Source organism: Juglans regia, chromosome 11, assembly GCF_001411555.2.
Source record: "Juglans regia cultivar Chandler chromosome 11, Walnut 2.0, whole genome shotgun sequence".
NCBI lineage: Eukaryota > Viridiplantae > Streptophyta > Magnoliopsida > Fagales > Juglandaceae > Juglans > Juglans regia.
In genome coordinates this window covers 4,684,562-4,703,408 of record NC_049911.1, presented here as the reverse complement: position 1 = coordinate 4,703,408, position 18,847 = coordinate 4,684,562, and the positions used below count along the sequence as shown (strand labels likewise).

At 39.3% G+C, this 18,847-nt stretch overlaps 2 protein-coding genes across 2 annotated transcripts; one reads left to right on the top strand and one right to left on the bottom strand.

The window, feature by feature from the left end:
- The first annotated feature begins 723 nt into the window (after positions 1 to 723).
- LOC108984022 (E3 ubiquitin-protein ligase WAVH1-like) lies at positions 724 to 4,087 on the top strand. Its single transcript, XM_018955849.2, has 2 exons — positions 724 to 1,859; positions 1,992 to 4,087. Exons 1-2 carry the CDS (start codon positions 1,455 to 1,457, stop codon positions 3,798 to 3,800), a joined length of 2,214 nt encoding a protein of 737 aa, XP_018811394.2. The 5' UTR covers positions 724 to 1,454; the 3' UTR covers positions 3,801 to 4,087.
- An 8,303-nt stretch (positions 4,088 to 12,390) lies between these two features.
- LOC108984023 (protein RMD5 homolog) lies at positions 12,391 to 17,842 on the bottom strand. Its single transcript, XM_018955850.2, has 2 exons — positions 17,727 to 17,842; positions 12,391 to 13,835 (listed from the first exon to the last, which is right to left on the bottom strand). The coding sequence occupies exon 2, from the start codon at positions 13,790 to 13,792 to the stop codon at positions 12,647 to 12,649; it is 1,146 nt and encodes a 381-aa protein (XP_018811395.1). The 5' UTR covers positions 13,793 to 13,835; positions 17,727 to 17,842; the 3' UTR covers positions 12,391 to 12,646.
- Positions 17,843 to 18,847: the final 1,005 nt, after the last annotated feature.

Sequence of the window (18,847 nt, the reverse complement as noted above, 5' to 3'; positions counted from 1 at the left end):
AAATTATTTATTATATTTTATATAAAAATTTAAAAAAATTATAATGATGAAATAAAATGAATTGAGAATGTTTTTATATCTAAACTGGGCCTAAATGTGTTTGATTATCGAAAATAATTGGTAAAAAATTAGAAAAATTATTCTTATCAGCTACTACTCACCATCTCACACCCTACATTTTATAAAAAATACTCATACATTCTATGAAAAATATATAAACACTATAAAAAAACTATTGAAGTCTGTGATGTAAACGTTGATTTTCAGCAAAGCTCAAAAAGTAAACATTGTGCTAAGCAAGACCCACAGATTTGGGGGTTTGAAATTTGTTGCTTATAGGGGGGTCGTGGTATCTCTAGGGATTGATGTAACCCTCAAGAAAAAAAAAATAATGGCTGTTTTTATTATTTATTTATTGTAAATTAAATAGGAAATGGGGAGAGAGTAATTATCAATCACAATCAGCTTTAGAGAGAGAAAATGACGATTAACTCCTCCCTTCCCAACCACAGAAAAGAAGCCAGCCATATTGACATTACATTGAAGATCCCACCCATTAAATTCACTTGCAACGGAATTGACCCCACCTCCATGAACGGACCAGATCAGAAATGGATCAGACTTCAGAGATCAACTCAGCTGCTGAGTCAGCTAAATTTTGCAGAGAGCAGTGAATTCCCATGACCCCACAGATGTCAGTAGCTCCATGCACCATAATATGTCAGATTTATTAATTATGAGACTGCAAAAAACAAATATTATACATACCCAGAAAAAGCAAATTTTGCTTTGTGAGAAAAAGGGAAGGTCCCGAAGAGTAAGGCGAAAGGGTGAATCGGCGAAAGGGTGAATCAAATGTGCCCTTAACGAGGGCACCATGGCCACCCCAATGAGATTTGAAATCACGTTGCAGATAGAGAGAGAGATAGAGGGTCGGTGACCAACTGACCATAACGTGGGAATGGGACAGTGATACCAAATTTCAAGAGACGGCCCCGTTGACTTGTTACAGTACGTGGAAACCTCCAGTTGCCAGTCATCCCCCACCTTTGTTAATCCCAATACCCTCTAACTTTCATCTTAAATATATACTGATTCCCATATGGGATTGAACTTCTGTATCATGTATTCTATTTGCATAACTCATGTCCCACGGCCATAGAGAGAGAGAGGGATTTCTATTTGGAAGGAACAGTGAGGCCTTTTCATTGCAGAACTCTTTTTGGGGATTTCGAAAGAGGGAAAGAGAAAGAAACATCAGGGATTGTGAAGAAGCAGAGAAATAGGAACATGGAAAAAAGGGAAGATGGAAAGGGTGTCTCTATCTAATCCATTTCGTTTGTCTTTTTAATCACTTCCATTCCCAGCCCGTTTTGTCCCTCTTCATAATACCACATCAATTTATTTCCTTTTAGAAAAACACCTTTTGCAGAGTAGGGACTGGGAGAGTGAAAATGGTGACTGGGTGGAGACGAGCGTTCTGCACATCCATCCCCAAAGATAGAGAAACCAAAGTATTATCAGAGAAGCATCATCGTCAGCAACAACAGCAGCATTGCGAGAATAACAACGTCGTCCAAAGTCCAAAACTCAGCTCCAAGTTCGGCTTTTTCTCCAGCCCATCCACGCCTCGGTTGCAGTCTCAACCGGTCTCGAGCTCCAGCCTCCGATGCCGAACCACCTCCACCACCACCACACCCACACCCACTTCGTCGGTAACCAATAGCCCGAAACTTCAATGCAAAACGGCAACTACCACAAAGAACAACAGCCCCGGATTGTTCCAGCACTCCAATCATCTCTCCCCCAAATCACCCTCCAGCCTCTCACTCCTCAAAGCCAGCTTACGACTCTCCAAAGTAAGCATTTTTCTTTTCTTTTTGTCCCTTCGTACATTTATGTTCGATTCCCATCGACACCTCTCAAGTGAATCATGAATGTTCTTTATTCCTATTACTTTCCGTGACGTTTTGGGTTTATATTTATTGCAGAGTAGATGCGGAATCTGCTTACAGGGCGTGAAGACCGGTCAAGGAACAGCTATTTTCACTGCCGAATGCTCGCACACTTTTCACTTCCATTGCATATCTTCGCACATAAAAAAGCACCAACTTTTGATTTGCCCTGTCTGCAGCGCAACCTGGAAGGATCTTCCTGTACTCGCTTTCCACCAGACCCAGAACCCAGATAATAGCCAAGCAGATAATACTTGTGATGACAACTGTAATAGAGCATTCAAAGTCAGAGATGTCAATACGAAGTGGGTGAAAGTATACAATGACGATGAGCCTTTGATGTCTCCCACTTTGGGTGCTCGGTTCAATCCCATACCGGAATCCGATGAGAACGAAGAGGACGAAAACGGCGCTGTTGAGTTCCAAGGATTTTTTGTAAATTCTGGTCCCTCGTCTTCCCCGAGACTTGATGGAAGAGCGACGAGTGATCACGTAGTCAGAAACGTCGAAGTGAGGTTGTTACCGGATGCCGCGGTAGTGGCCGTCGGTAAAAGCTACGAGACCTACGTCGTCGTTCTGAAGGTCAAAGCCCCACCTTCTCCAGTTCTGAAACCGTCGCGTCGGGCTCCTATTGACTTGGTGACGGTGCTTGATGTGAGTCGGAGCATGAGCGGGTTCAAGTTACAGATGATGAAACGTGCTATGAGATTGGTCATATCTTCGCTCTCTACGACGGACCGTCTCTCGATCGTTGCCTTCTCCGCGAGCTCCAAGCGGTTGTTGCCTCTGACGAGGATGACTGCGAAAGGGCGGAGATCGGCGAGAAAGATCGTCGAGGCTATCGGTTGTATCGGTGACGGAACTTGTCCGAACGATGCGCTCGTGAAGGCCGCTAAAGTACTCGAAGATCGACGGGAGAGGAACCCCGTAGCCAGCATTATTCTTCTATCCAACGGTAACGACGAACGCGAGTCAATGAGCTCTGCCAATCGGAAGCGCTCCTCTCCAGCAGTTGTGTCTTCCACCCGATTCGCTCACTGGGAAATCCCTATCCATACCGTGGGGTTTAACGATAGCGGCGCGTACGGACACGCGCATCCAGAAGACGCATTTGCCAAGTGTGTTGGTGGTCTGTTAAGCGTTGTGGTTCAGGATCTAAGGTTTCAACTCGGGTTCGTTTCCGGGTCGGCACCGGCGGAGATTGCGGCGGTATATTCTTTAACGGGTCGGCCGGCGTCGCTCGGATCCTGTTGGGCACGGCTGGGCGATCTCTACGCCGAGGAAGAGAGGGAACTGCTCGTGGAATTGAAAAGACCGGCTTCTTCCATCGGGTCCCACCTCCTGCTGTCCGTACGACCCTCTTACAGAGACCCTTCGACCCAAGAGCTCGTGTATTTGAAAGAACAGACGTTCCTCGTCCCGCGTCCCCACTCCGTCCGATCCTCGTCTCCCAACATCCAACGGCTGAGAAATCTCCACGTCACCACTCGCGCCGTGGCCGAGTCTCGGCGGTTGATCGAGCACAACAATCTCTCCGGAGCCCACCACTTGCTGTCCTCGGCTCGAGCCTTGCTGATGCAGTCCCAGTCGGCCGAGGAGTTCTTGCGCGGCTTGGAAGCGGAGCTAGCCGAGCTTCAGAGGCGGCAGCAGCAACATCAGCAGCTGCAGAGCCAAAGACAGGGAGGAAACAACGGACGGGAACTCAGTCGAGTGGAAGAGAAGCCGGAGCCGCTTACGCCGACTTCGGCTTGGAGAGCGGCCGAGAGATTGGCTAAAGTGGCGATTATGAGGAAGTCAATGAACAGAGTCAGCGATTTGCACGGCTTTGAAAATGCGAGATTTTAAGTTTAGTTGTGTTCTTTTTTTTTATTTTTTTTAATATTTGTAGTATTTAATACAGAGAAAATTCTAAATATAAATAATTTTCATGAAAAAAAAGAAAAAGGCAAGGAAAATTATGATTGGAGAGGGCCCAGGCCCATGATGGCGACAAGAAGTACCCGACGGCTAGGCCCTTTTGAGCAGTGGGAAAGTAACGGATAGTGAAAGGACAACCCCACATGAATTAATTGGAGGGCTTTAGGCTCTCTTATTTGTTTCCTTTTTAAATGTTTTTGGCAAAAAAAAAAAAACCCAAAGAAAGATATGGTAAGGAATTTAGTAGGGAGTAGGAAGGTATCTCTATAATATGTCTCCCTCTGTTTGCATTATTGAATATTGGTTGTTTGGTTTTGGGGGCCTAATAGATAATAGAAGAAAGAAAATGTACATTTGGGTAGTAGCAAATGATGAAATGGGGTCCATTTTATGAGCTGTAAGTTGTTTTGTTTTGTTTCTTTCTTTTGGGGTTAATGCCAAAGTGGGTGTCTTTGAAGTTAAAGACACATGTGGATGATGCCAAATGCTTGTGGATATTTTGAGTTTTGGGTTTGTTGTTGATCGGTTTAAGAATTTTGGGGGGTTTGGTTGGAGGGTTTTTGTCCTAAATTATGTAATGTTCGTGGTTTTAATAATATAGTCATATGATTTTGTACGTACCTTTGCCCATTCGGTGACATTCTTTTAAGTTCAATGCCACGACAAATGAGGCCATTATTATAGTATTTGGTCACAATGAATAACTTAAATAGAAGTAATCTGATTGTTTCATCTCCTTTATTTTATGTCTTATGCACACAAAGTAAGACCATCCCCATGTTTGTTTCTGTACACAGGCATCTTAGTTTTATAGATTTTTTTGTATGCTTCTTTCTAGGATTTTTGTTTATGTTGCAGTGGTCGTTGTCATGTTAGTCCTGTAGCCTTCAGAGAAACAAACAAAAGTCATGCGCAGAGAAGGTGAATGGAAGGGATGCATGCCCCCCATCAAGTCATGATATATAATTTAAGAATAGTTTATACATTAATATTATCTTGTTATTCAAGATAAAAGCATCCTTTCCTATATTGTCAACACCATATTTACAAGTTGGTGAGTTGATGTGCGATTATTGCAAAACCTAAAGGTGATAAGTCCTTTTCTTTTGGTCTTCTATGATTTGTTGAGATTTATACGCAAAAGCAAATTGACATAACGTGAGTTTTGTTGAAAACTTGCAAGTGTTGTATTTTTGTCCTCATGTATTTTAACCTCGTAATTTTCAAAGCTAATGTCCTTCAAGTGTCATGCTATGTCTGAATCATTGTTGCCAATTTTCATGGAAAATAAGAAGAAGAAGAAGAAGAAGCCTTCACTCGAGGTTAGCATGAGTTTGGTTGAGCTTTTCTGTGAAGAATGAGAGGAAAACAGAGAAAAGGGAGTAGTGGAGCCTCCCGGAGCCTTGAATCTGCGTGAAAAAGATACAAAGGGTGTTGACAGTAACTTTAAGCGTATAAAAAAGGTTTGGGGTGAGAGACAATTGGATATTGCCTCGGGAGGGTACTCTTTTTCTACTGAAACGCCTTTTGCAGTTGATGCTGATGTTTTCCTTAAATTGCGAAACACTTCTAAGCGGTGTTCATGTCATTGAGTGGCCAACTTTAGGTGCTATTATTTATTGTGCGTTCCAAAGGACATGCATTTTTTTTTTAATTTTTTTTACACTAAAAGTTTGAACTAACTCAAAGCTGAGCAGTGAGCACATCAAAATCATACAAAATTCTAAATAAGCCAAATTGGGTCACTCCGAATGATGGATCCATGTCGGCAAACGAAACCCAAAAGCATGGTCCAATCGAGCGGTTGAACCAAACAATTCGGTTCAGTTTGGTTTCTAAGGTATGCATTGTATCCATAGTAATTCAAGACCCAACCCGGTCGATCTGGTCCATTGGCATGGGCATCTCCCCTTTAGATTGGGCCCGGGCCTTCGTTCAAACTTTTTACTACTCTGACATTGCCGTACAATTTGTTAATAAGAAAAGAATATGAAAAGTACTAGAGATATAAAGAGATTTCACAAATTAATGTATTTTATTTTTCTTGATTTCATTTTCCCCTCCCTTGCAATTGGTTTCATTTCCCCCTTGAGGAAAGAAAATTGGAGGAAAAGAGACAAGAAAATGTCTATAACATTTTAGAATAATCCTTACAAACCACTGTCTCCACTACATTTATTGTCAGAAAACAACCATAAGGTCATGGGCCAATTTGAAAATAAGAAGGCTTAAGTAAATAAACATAAGAGTATATTTGGTTACCAAACTCACCTCAACTTATCTTAACTCATCATTATAAATTTTTCAAATCTCAACACAAAATATAATAAACAATTCAACTTTTTCAAATTCTAAAATACTAATAATATTAAAAAATAATATTCTAACAATATTTTATTATCTCATCTCAACTCAACTCAACTCAACTCAACTCAACTCAACTCAATTTAACATCCAAATGTTAATCTCTACATCATAACTCCAACCCAAGGAACAAGCTCCCAACCCACTAAGACAAGCAAGGTGGTCGGGCCAATGGACCCACGAAGTAGGCCCATTGGCCCGACCTAGCTCACCTAAGTTGACTAACCCTCAGTGGTTAATCTCAAGTACACAGAACCCTTCTATCTCCTCTGTCCCGAAGCTTTCTCCCTCTTTCAATCTTCTATTTGAAATCCTAAATCTAGCTCGTGACAATTCCATCTCTCTTCAATACACCTTCCCCGCAAGGTGGAGGAAGGACTCCTTCAACCTTGAATAAGTTTCCCACATTGCATCATCAATATCTTGCCCTTGCAGGTGGACCAACAACTCTACTTTGGCTCGGTTCCTTGCCTTGGTCATGCGACATGCTAAGATTTCTTATGGTTTCAATCTGATGATCCATTTTAGGTCTGTAAATGAACCAGTTTGTTCAATAGCTCGCTCGATATTCGCCTAGTTAAACTCGAATCAAACTCGACTCATGAAGAAAAAGCTCATTTTGTAGAAGTATATACTCGCTCGATTAGTAAATGACACATATCCAAAAAAATTCGACTCAACTTGTTAGCTTGACTCAATTAAAGCTCATTCATATATTGATAAATATATATATATATACACTTATATATATATATATTAGCTAATAATATAAGCATAGCACTTTTATAACTAAATATATAATGTGTAAATATGTAACCTAATTACTTATGCCGATTATATTGAATAGAGAAAACCTTCACGCAGGCCAACTCGCTTTTCTCCCTTTAATAGAGTCCAACCAGAAGCTGCCACATATGCCATACACGGAATAAATTGTGTGATGCATTTCAAAGGAATTATTTTTTCCTCTCAGCCCGAATCAACTTTCCCTCTTTCTCTCTCATTTTTTCCCTCTGTTTCTTCTTCCTAGGGCTGTAAATGAACTAGTTTGTTCGATAGCCCGCTTAGTACCCGCTTAGTACTCTCTCGATTAAACTCAAATCGAAATCGACTCATGAAAAAAAAAACGTTCATTCGTGAAAACAGATACCCGCTCGATTTGTAAATGACACATACCCGACAAAACTCGACTCGACTCAACTAAGGCTCGTTAAGACCTGTTCGTTTATGCTCGAGTTGACTCGTTAGCTCAACTAGATTAAAACTCATTCATATATTGATAAATATATACACATACATATGTATACATACATACATACATACATACATATATACATATATATATATTAGCTAATAATATAAGCATACCACTTTTATGATTAAATATATAATATGTAATCTAATTACTTAAGTCTATATAGCGAATATACTTCATAGGTATATTTTATAATTTGTAAATAATTAGTCGATAAAATTTTATAATTTCATATACTAATATGTGGGAACCATATATGAAATAGATATATGCTATCATATTAAGTGTATGTATTAATAATATATGTAGGCATATAATATATTTTTATTTTGTATAAATATCAACTAGTTAGATATTAGTTATTTATAAATTTTTTAAAATTTTATAATTCAATAGATGTTCTACTTGTTAGTTGTATAAATTCAATATTAGACCTTTTATTTTTTCTTTATTTAATTTACTAATTATTAAATCTTATTCAAAAAATTAAAAAATAAACAATTTGAGCACGAGCTCGAGCTCAGCTCGATTTGACTCGAACTCGTTTGTGGGACGAGCTCGAGCTCAAACTTGAGTCAAGAGTTTAGCTTATCGAGTCGAGCTCGAACGCGGGTTCAAGCTCGAGCTCAAGTATTTTGAGTCGAGCCGAACTCAGCAAGCCAAAGACCGGCTCGGCTCGGGTCGATTACAGCCCTACTTCTTCCCCACCCTCGAAGGACTTCTCCTGCATTCCCCCTTTCTCTCACTGAAACTATTCTCTTCCTCTAGCGTCCCCCAATCTCTTTCTCATTTTTTTTCTTCTCTCGAAACCCTTCTCTTTGTATCATTTTCTTCTTCCCCAACCTTTGAAGAAATCCTCCTCCTGCACCCCCACCCACCCTCTCTCTCTCTCTCTCTCTCTCTCTTCTACATCCTGCTTCACCCTCGATTCTCTCCTCCCCTCAGATCTCTCTCTCTCCTTGACTACAATGAAACCGAAACACATAAAACCCTAAGCCTAACCCTCCCTCCCTCGACTCCTAACCCTCATTCCCTCGATTACAATGAAGGTAGTTTTCTCCCACCGGCGTACTAATATTGGGCATTTGTTGTTAATTGTTTTTGTTTTCTGTGGATATATGCTTCTTGGGCATCTGTTTATGTGTAATTTTCTATGGATATATTTTGCGACTTGGGCATTTGTTTATGTGTAAGTTTCTATGGATATATTTTGTTGTCTTGGGCGTCTTGGGTATCTGTTTTGTGTGGATGTATTTTCTTGTCTTGGGTGTCTTGGGCATTTGTTTCTAATAGGAGTTTCTATGGAATTTGTTGTATGGCTAGTTTCTGTGTAATTTTATTTGTAGGGCCAGTTTCTGTATAATTTGTTGTATGGCCAGTTTCCGTATTAAACATTTGCTTTCCATTATACATGTGTGATATGTAAGACTTTCAATTTTTTGCTAGTGCAAAGATGCATGCCATTGTTTCACCCAACACCTATCTAAAGTGATGCTTTAAATTCTAAGATATATTCTCTGCACTAGCACCAATCCAACACAATATATAATGCCCTTATAAGCCCATTGTAATATATAGTCATTCTGTGAGTAATGCCCTTATGTTTTTGTTGATGTGGACACGTATTCTTGTTACTCATGCAGTGGCAGAGATGATCCTTAGCATGTTAGCTTGTGCATTACAATCATATCTTAGCATCACCATTTACTATGATGATCCTTAGCATGTTAGCTTATGCATTACTCATTCCTGTTACTAAACTCGTAAGAGCCTCGTCAATCAGCTTGAATGCTACTAGACCTTGCATTTCAACTGTTTTTCCAGCAAAAGAAAACCTCAGTCAACCAAGGAAAATTCCATAAAACAGACCCCAACTCTTAGAGCCATTGATTCCAAGTACCATGTCACAGTCAGCTAATACCAACACATGTACCTCCACTGTGAAGGTAGTACCTTGAATTTCAACTTGGACCTTAATGCACTTCCCTTCACTGAGAATCAACTCTCCACTTGCTACCCTCACTCTAACCTTCTCAACAAAGTTAAGTGGCAATTTAACCTTCTCTAACATTGCTGGATTCAAAAAATTGTGAGTAGATCCAGTATCAATTAGGATAGTCACCCATTGAGCCCCAATCTTTCCTACTACCCTCATGGTTTTTGGGTTTTAAGAACATTTTAGAGCATGCAGAGATATTTCAAGGTTCCATTGGATTATCTTTTCCATCCACTGCTCCTACTTATTCCCCCCTATTAGCTGGAAGATCTTCTGTGCCGCCCTCCCTTTCCTTTTCCATCAAGACCTATTCTAAAAGATAAAGCTTACAGTTCTGACATTTGTAACCAGGACTCCATTTAGCCTCACAGTATAACATAGCCCTTTTTCCCTTCTCTCCTTCATTTAGTGTAGGTTTATTTTCTGAATTTGCATGTTGGGTTTGGGTACACTCTTGCTGATTTCCCCAAGGGTAAGTTGGGTTTCTTAAGTGTTCATGGATCTTGAGAGTAAGTAAGACCAAATCTATTGTTTTTATTGGATAGGTTTACATTTTCCTCTTGTATTTTGGCTAAACTATAGACAGCCGTCAAGTTTGGTGGGTTAAATATCCTAATTGGGAGTCTATTGTCATCCCTCAACCCACTAAGGAAGCCACTTAATTTATAAGGGTCAGATAATCGCCTTCGTCTATTGGATAGTATTTCAAACCTAGGGGTGGGCGACGGGGCCCCGCACCCTTTTTTCCCCCCTCCGCTCGCCAAGCAATCCCAGCTGTCAGATGCGGGGGGCGGGCCCCCCCGCCCGCACCTGACCATAGACACAGTGACAAGTTCACCCGCATTGGGCCCCATTCATTCGCTTAACATATATATATATATATATATATTTCTTTTAATAAGAAGATTTTGTTTTGGGGTTTTCCCCAAAACGAAGTCGTTTTTTTATAAGATTCTGAATAAAAATCCCCACAGCCCTTCCTTGGTCAATCGAATCCTCGTGTCTCTCTCTCTCTCCTAGTTTGATGGCAACGTCGTCGACCTCTCTCTCTCTCTCTCTCCGTCAACTCCAGTCGATATCTCTCTCTTTGGTTGGTGTTTGTTCACTAGTTTATTGAGCCATGGTCGAATTACCAATGATTTTTGACATTTTGTTTGGTTGATTATGGAAGACCGGGGCCAATCTGCTCCCTGACATGCGGACGGGGGGTGGGGTCGGAGTCTCGGGGCAAAACTCCACCCCCTGCCCCCAACCATGCGGGGGGTGGGGAGCGGTACCCCCTATCCAGGGGATGCAGGTAGCACCCCTATTCAAACCTATCTTTGTACTTCTTTACAGTCCCATTTTGCCTTAACTAAGTAAGAGATTTCATTTAATCATCGTAGGCTTTTGATCCAAATCTAACCAACAATGCCTTAATAAATGAATCCTAGTAAGCCATTTGCACTGACTGCTCTAGGTCTTGAAACCATATTAAGGCTCTACCGTCAATATGAAATAATGCTAACTTGATTCGATGTTGAGACAAGATATCGTGAATGGCAAAAAACTGATGTACTTTATAGATCCAACCAGCTTGATCTTCTCCATGGAAGACTGGGAAGCCCAGTCGTACTGTTCTGGCTTGCACCACACCTCCATGCCTTTGATTGACATGTTCCTCCCTAGTATGGACATCTGATGAAGACCCACTAGGGCTATTGTTCTGATTTCTCCCCTGCAACTCCACTGTTAAAGCTTATAATTGATTTACAATGGAATCAGTTTTCCTTTTCAGTGCTAGCATTTCGGTTTCCAAGTTTTGATACTGGAGAATCTGTAGATTTTTTTAGGGCATTGAGCCCATCTTGTAGCTGGTTCAGTCTAGTGCCCTCTGGCATTGCATGCAATTAGTAAACACAGAGACCAATGTCTCTCTGATACCAAAATCACAAAAATGCTCTCTTTGATGGTAGCTCCTCCAAATGATAGAGAAAAGAAAAATGGGAGAAAAGAAGACAATAAAACATCTATAACATTCCAGAATAATCCTTACAAACCACTGCCTCCAGTATATATACTCTCACGCATCCATAAACGAAAAACAATCATAACTCCATTGGCCAGTTTGAAAATAAAAAGGCTAAAGCAAATAAACGTGAGTCTTTACATCATAACCCCGTCCCAAGGAACAAGCTCCCGGCCTGCTAAGACAAACATAGAATAAAAATGTAACAAAGGAAATGAAGTAGTTGGAATCAGCTTGGCCCAACTCACCTGCCACGTACTTCAGTTGAACTAAGTTGACTAACCCTCAGTAGTTAATCTCAAGTACACAGAACCCTTCTATCCCCTCTATCCCAAAGCTCCCTCCCTCTTCCAATCTTCTTTGTGAAACCCTAGATCTAGCTCATGACATCCCTCCATGCCATTCCCGTCCTCGACATTGAAGCCCCCAGTCCCTCATCTTCTCTCAATACCCATTTCTTCTCCCAATTTCTTTACTCCATTTTTTCGCTCGCTCACCATCCATCTGTAGCTCCACCATCATCGTTGACATGGCTCTCTCTCTATGTCAACTACTACCCTTCATTTACTTTTTCCTCTTTCTCGACAATGTAATTTGCATTGTTCTTCAACCATCATCAACCTTTCATTTCCTATACTGAAACAAGAGAATGGGAATCGCACCTGAGGTTTTCATTGTTCTCCATTTATTCGTCCAAAATGGTCTACACAGATGGCTAAAATTGGCAAGGTTGGGCGAGAGAGAGAGAGAGAGAGAGAGAGGCATACCTAGCAGCAAGCGGGGTTGTGCAGGCAAACGACTATCTGCCTGGAGGGTTCGGGTTGGGAAAGAGGGGGAGGGAGACGGGGGTGCGGGAAATGAAAAAAAAAAAAAAACCTCCAACTGACGTGGTATGTAAATGATCAGACTGAGAAGACAGTTTCATTACCAACAGTGAAGGAATATCTATTTACAACAATGCAACAACAGGCATTAGACCGTAAACTTTTGCCACCATCACAACACATTCCCGCTACTGAACACAACTGGTTTCTACACAACATGATTTTAGTACATGAGAGAGATAGAGAGAGAGAGAGAGGTTGTGGGGGAGGGGAAGAGAAAAAGAGAGGAATACCACCCCATGATTCATGTGCATATTGGGGTGTGCATCACAAATAAAGTTGCCTACATTTTGTTGCTTCAACATCGGATGGACAGTAAGGGCACTTGAAAGATTTTGTGCTGTTCTTCGACATCTTCATAATTGATTGCTTGCACAGCACATGGCCACAAGGCATCAACATTGGTGGGTTATCGTCAGTCGATTGCTCCTTGGACACCGGACATACAAAGACGGAATGGAACTGAAATTCCTTGTCCAACTCCACTGGCACAGGCAACTGCTTCATGGTTTGCCATTCCTGCTTCTTCCCTGCCATCACATTCATAAACTTCAAAAGAGGTGGCAACCCCTGGACCCCTGCTGCTATAGTCACACTCAACGGGCTCTCAAAAGAGTACCCAAGAATATTGCAGAACTGTTTGCTCAGCTCCTCAGCTAATTTCTCCCAGTTAGTTGGCGATATTAATGCAGAGTATGGGGAGCTATCAAGTCTTCCAGTGAAGAGAAGACAGGCCATGAGCTTCTGTAATTCAGCCATGTGGTCGGAAGAGAAGGGAGTGAGGTGATTTCTGGCGTACTTCAGAGCTTCATTTCTACTTCCCTTCTTCAGTATTTCCAGAAACTGCATGCTGTGAAGTCTCAGAACAAGGTCTGATCCATTTTGTTTAAGTTTATCAGAGTTGTTTGCTGCCCAGTTCAGTGCTGGCTCTAGGTTCCAATGCTTCATAGCTTCAAGTATCTGAAACATTTCCAAAAATGAGGATTTTATAGAAGCAGCAGATTCTAGTTCCCTGGCCTCGCTTATGAAGCAGTCACCAATGTCAAAAAAACCCTGTCGATAAAAATGGATGGCAATTATCTGGTTCACCGTGTGCACATCGAATTCGATGTTTCGATAAGCCTTAGCTATGTCTGGATTGAAAGATTTCTCAATAACCTTTGCATACTTGCTTAGTGCTATGTTCAGCTCCTTTTGGGTACCCTCCAGCTGACTGAGTGGAGCAATATCTTTTAGTGTGGTTCGAAGATCAGAAAGGACATGTTTATAATCAGAAAGGGACGGCTGTATTTTCCCTAATGCCTTCTCAATTTCTTGGATAATCTGGTCAATCACTTCTTGACTTTTAGAACAGGACAGCTTTTGTTTCTTGGCAACACGGTCAAAAGCATCTTTAATACTATTCAGTTCCATCTTCCTGTTAATCACCCTATCAGAAATTTGTGCTGCAGAACACCTGTAGGAAAGATACAAGGATTCATATGATTGTAATATCAATGTATCAATCAGAGATTCAGGATATACTACTCCAGTGCATAAAATGAGGAGACTAGAAGCTTTGCAAAAGTAATTTCAGAAGAAAATATTTTGCTTCTTAGAGGGCCTGTACTGTATCAAACCCTAATTGATTGAAAGTTTTAGGGCCAGTACCAACATGAGAGAAATAATTACATCGAAAAACTTTTCAAGCAACTTTCAGAAGAAACGAAGATGGCAGTAACTTGCAGTCATTTCTGCCACAAAGGAGAGGAATGATGATGGTCACTATCTCCAATTAAATGTATCATGTTAATCAAATCATTAAAGAACATATCTACTGCCAAAGAAAAACTACAACAGAAGTGGTCATGAATGAAGACAAAGTTACAGCAGTCATTTCATGGAATAATAAACAAACCAGACATAAAGAAAAAGAGATTCAATATGAATGCCATGAAAGCAATCAGACTCCAACCCCTATTTGTCATTTGGGGCTTCTAACAATACCCTTATAGATTCACTTATTAGTAAGCATAACATCAACAATAGGTAATGATTAATCATTTATAAAAACTTCATGATATGGAGTAACTCAGCCACGAGGTCCATCAGTAGGTGTGTGATTGTGGTTTTAAATTAAGGATGTGATTGCACTAAAGGCCAACAAGGTCCCCTTCCCTGCTGATTTTCCATATTAGGTTAAAAATAAGGCAACAATATTAGCTTATAACTTTGATTCCGATTGTGGGACATTCAACAGACATGTTTCAAATCTGAAAAAAAGAAGCTTCCATGGGCCGGGCTGGGCTGGGAGATAGCGCCATGCTCGGATTGACAATTCAAGTCCCATTCATGTAGGCATGTTCACTGCAATTCCCAATGACAGCAAAAACACTACTACTTTTATTGTCCCCCCTTTTTTTTTTTGTCATTCATTTTTCCAGAATTCCCTTCATTCCTAATTACAACATTATGCATTGGCCAGATCAAAAGCAACACAAGCCTTAGAGTGCTTCAATCTATTTATCACTTTTCATTACCCTTTTTCGTTTCTTTTCTTTTTTCTCGTACACCAATCACCTTTCCCTAATATCGACTACATAATGCATTCTGCATAAACCTCATGGCATGCTAGAACTCAACGGATTTTCTACCATATTTCATAGAAGAAAATCCTATGACTCAGATGTAGATAATGCAGGCCCCCACCTATGAGAACATTTATAAAGCTACAGCTCCTCACTTACTAAGTTTTATAACTAAAATAACTCCAGCTGCAAGGATAAATAAAATTAAACATTGGTGTATTTTACCCATATTATTCTCACCAGTATTTTTTTTTTTTTTATAAGTAAGAAATTTCATTGATCGAACAAAACTAGGAAAAGCCCATGTACACAGGAAGTATACAAGAGACACCTAGTTACATTCTAGAAAGCTGAAAAGATAGCAAAAACTCATGAAGATTCCCTCCCTTTAAAACTATAGCAGAAAGCCATTGAACCAAAGAAAGTACAAAAAAATTCCATAATTCCCCCACAGCTCTCTGCTTGTTGTTGAAGCACCTCTCATTTCTTTCCATCCATATACACCACAATAAGCACAAAGGAGCCATCCTCCACGTTGCAGCCAGTGGAGGGCTATGATGATGCCTATCCCAACATGCTAGGAGCTCCACCACACTCTTGGGCATAACCCAAGTCAACCCGGCTCTACTAAATATGTCATCCCATCCCTTGCCACCTTGCAATGTAGAAAAAGGTGGTCAATCGATTCACCATTGTTCTTACACATATAAAACCACTCCGTTACGATCATCTCCCGTTTCCTTAAATTGTCAGCCGTCAAAATCTTTCCTAAAGCTGTTGTCCAAGTAAAAAATGCAACTTTGGGAGGCATAGGAACTCTCCAAATACCCTTCCATGGAAACGCAATGGGCTGATAATTTGTCAACACCTTATAGAAAGATTTAACAGAAAAAATTTTACTCCTCGAAGGTTTCCACAGCATTCTATCACTCCCATTACCTCCTATCCTCTTGGAATAAAGCAAGCTGAAAAAACCTGCTATCTCCTCAACTTCTGAATCCTGCGCAAAAGATCATATTCCAATGCACTGTATCATTGGCTCGACACAGCACATCTGAGACAGCAGCCTGCTGATTTCCAGCCAATCTGAAAACACCTGGAAAAACAGAAAATAGAGTTCTCTCACCACACCATTCATCAAACCAAAACCTAATTCTTGTGCCCTCTCCAACCTCAAAATTGATGTGTTGCAAACACCTTCCACCCCTTTCTAATAAATTTCCAAAGACTCACACCATAAGACCCCCTACACTCCTCGGAACACCAACCCCCCCAATCATAACCATACTTCCGACCCACAACCATTCTCCACAACCAAGTCCCTTCCAATTGGAATCTCCACAACCACTTTCCTAATAGAGTTTTATTAAAAGTGATCAAGTTACGCACCCCCAAACCTCCCAACTTCTTCGGACTGCACACTTTTTGCCAATTCACAAGATGAAATTTATTTTCCTCACCCATGCCACCCAACAAAAAAGCTCTAAATAATTTTTCAATCTGATTAGCCACCCCCACTGGTAAAGGAAATAAGGAAAGAAAGTACATGGGAAGATTGGAAATGGTACTTTTGATGAGAGTTAATCTCCCTCCTTTTGAAAGATAGAGCCGCTTACAGCCCAACAAAACTCCACATAGTTATCCATCGGTAAACACAAATATCTGAAGCATCTAAACCATCCAATGATTGCAGATATATGATGTGCAGACTCGAATAAAGTTTTCTTTTTTAGGTTCATTTGTTCTTCCTTTAGATTACTTTCCACACAGTCACAGGTCCCACACAAAATAATCAGAAGAGCATCTGGAAAAGCTCCTAAGAGCAAACACGCATTATACGGAATCAAACCAACCCTATAGTGGAAACCCAAAGATGCTCAACAAAATATAAGTTGTCTTAAACACTGTAGGAGTTCAAAATAAAATTATTCTAACACTCATCAATTAGGTGTTCTCTGAAAACTCAAAAAACTAAACCTACAGTGGAAATTCAAAGAATCTTAAGATTACCCAAATTTCAAAACAAACTAATCTCAACTATATTAATGACAGACTACATAAATTTACTTGTCATTCGCAATGTAGATTTAATTACAAAGCCATGACATGTAAAGCACGTGCATATCAATTAAACCAGTTGCCTGCTTTCCGATCCAATACTCTAAATTAGAAGAAACATTCCAATAACTATCTTAGTTTCAGAATGTATTCATTTTACAATCCTAGATTTTAAATTTCAAAAGCTATTCACGGTTTATATTTGCAAGAAAAGTCAAATCCTTTACTCGTTCACTCAAACTTCGGAATTAAAAGGAAAAAAAAGAAAAAAAAATCCACTTTCTAAACTGATTAAAAGAGTTCCGTCGTCAATTGCTTTTAACTGAGTCGTATTTTTTTAAAAAAAAATCATATTCATCGCACCGCCAAAAATAACTGAAAAATTAATCATATGTTTACTAATAATTGATCAAAATCTTATTGGACTAACAGATCAATAAGATTTTCAACCTGGCAAAAAAAAAAACCAAGAAATAAAACGAATCAAGTTTAAAGAATCAAGAAACCAAAACGAAATATTGAATTCAAATTCAAGTAAGTTGGAAACGAAAGCAAAGTATGGAAATATGAGATTCAGGAGAATGCCACTTGAAATTCCAAGATTTGAATAACTGTGTAGACGCAAATGTTCTAAGAAATAAATTTCTCTGCAACAAATTCTACCAAATATTCTGAGAGAGAGAGAAAGAGAGAGAGAGAGAAAGAGAGAGAGAGAGCAGTACCGGAGAGCGGAGAAGCGAGGTGGAGAAAACCGATACGGGCAAGTTGATCGGAGGGTATCTGGGAGAGAAACCTTTGGAGAAAGCAACGCCCTAGACGCAAGAGAGATTTGTTCCGTGGATTTACTAAAATCGTTATTTATTTATTTTTATTTTATAGAAACAGTAAAATCTTTATTAATGCATCTCATAATTGTATTTCATTTAAAAACTAATTTTTATATAAAATAATTGTAATGTGAGTCTGCACGTCTATTATATATATAATATAATATATATTGATGCATGTGACACTTAATATTATATTTCCTACATTTTTATAATTTTCTTCACAAATCACGTCAGATTATTTTTATCCCAAGATATAATTTGGACCGCCTAGTATATGGGCTGGGGCCCATACGATTGAATCTAAAAAACAATTAACGGATACGTGAAAGCGCACTAAAAATTCGTATAAATTATTGACAAGTTTATCGTACAAAATAGAAATTTATTTCTCTTTCTATATTTTATCCATTTCTTTCCTCAGTCAACCAGGTTATCAAATGATTGTGGCTAGGGTATAACCGATTCAGTTCGGTTCAGTTTTAGATAAAATTTAAAATCGAATTAATATGTACTAGTTTTTCATTTTTCAAAACCGATTACGCCCAAGTTATCCTCCTAAACAGATACATCTGGTTTTATCGGTTTTCGATCCGGTTCGGTTCAATTTTTCAATTTTTTTTAAATGTAAAAAATATTTAATAAAATATTAATTCTTATGATAAAATATTATTAATAATTTAATATATATATTATGTTTAAAGCATATGATCAATTAAATTTCATTTTTAAGATTAAATTTTTATTTTATAAATTATAATAACATTATCTTATATATAATTATATTAATAATATATGATCAAACAAATTACAAATGTTCATATTTAAGATTAACATTTTATGTTATAATTTATAAATTATAATATGAAATTATTTCATATATGATATATGATTATATATTATATATAAAATTAACTTTTATATATATATTTTTTCCAATCGGTTCGGTCCGGTCTAGTTCGGTTCCAGAAACTACGGAATCGAAACCGGACCGATTCCGGCCGGTTTTCATAATA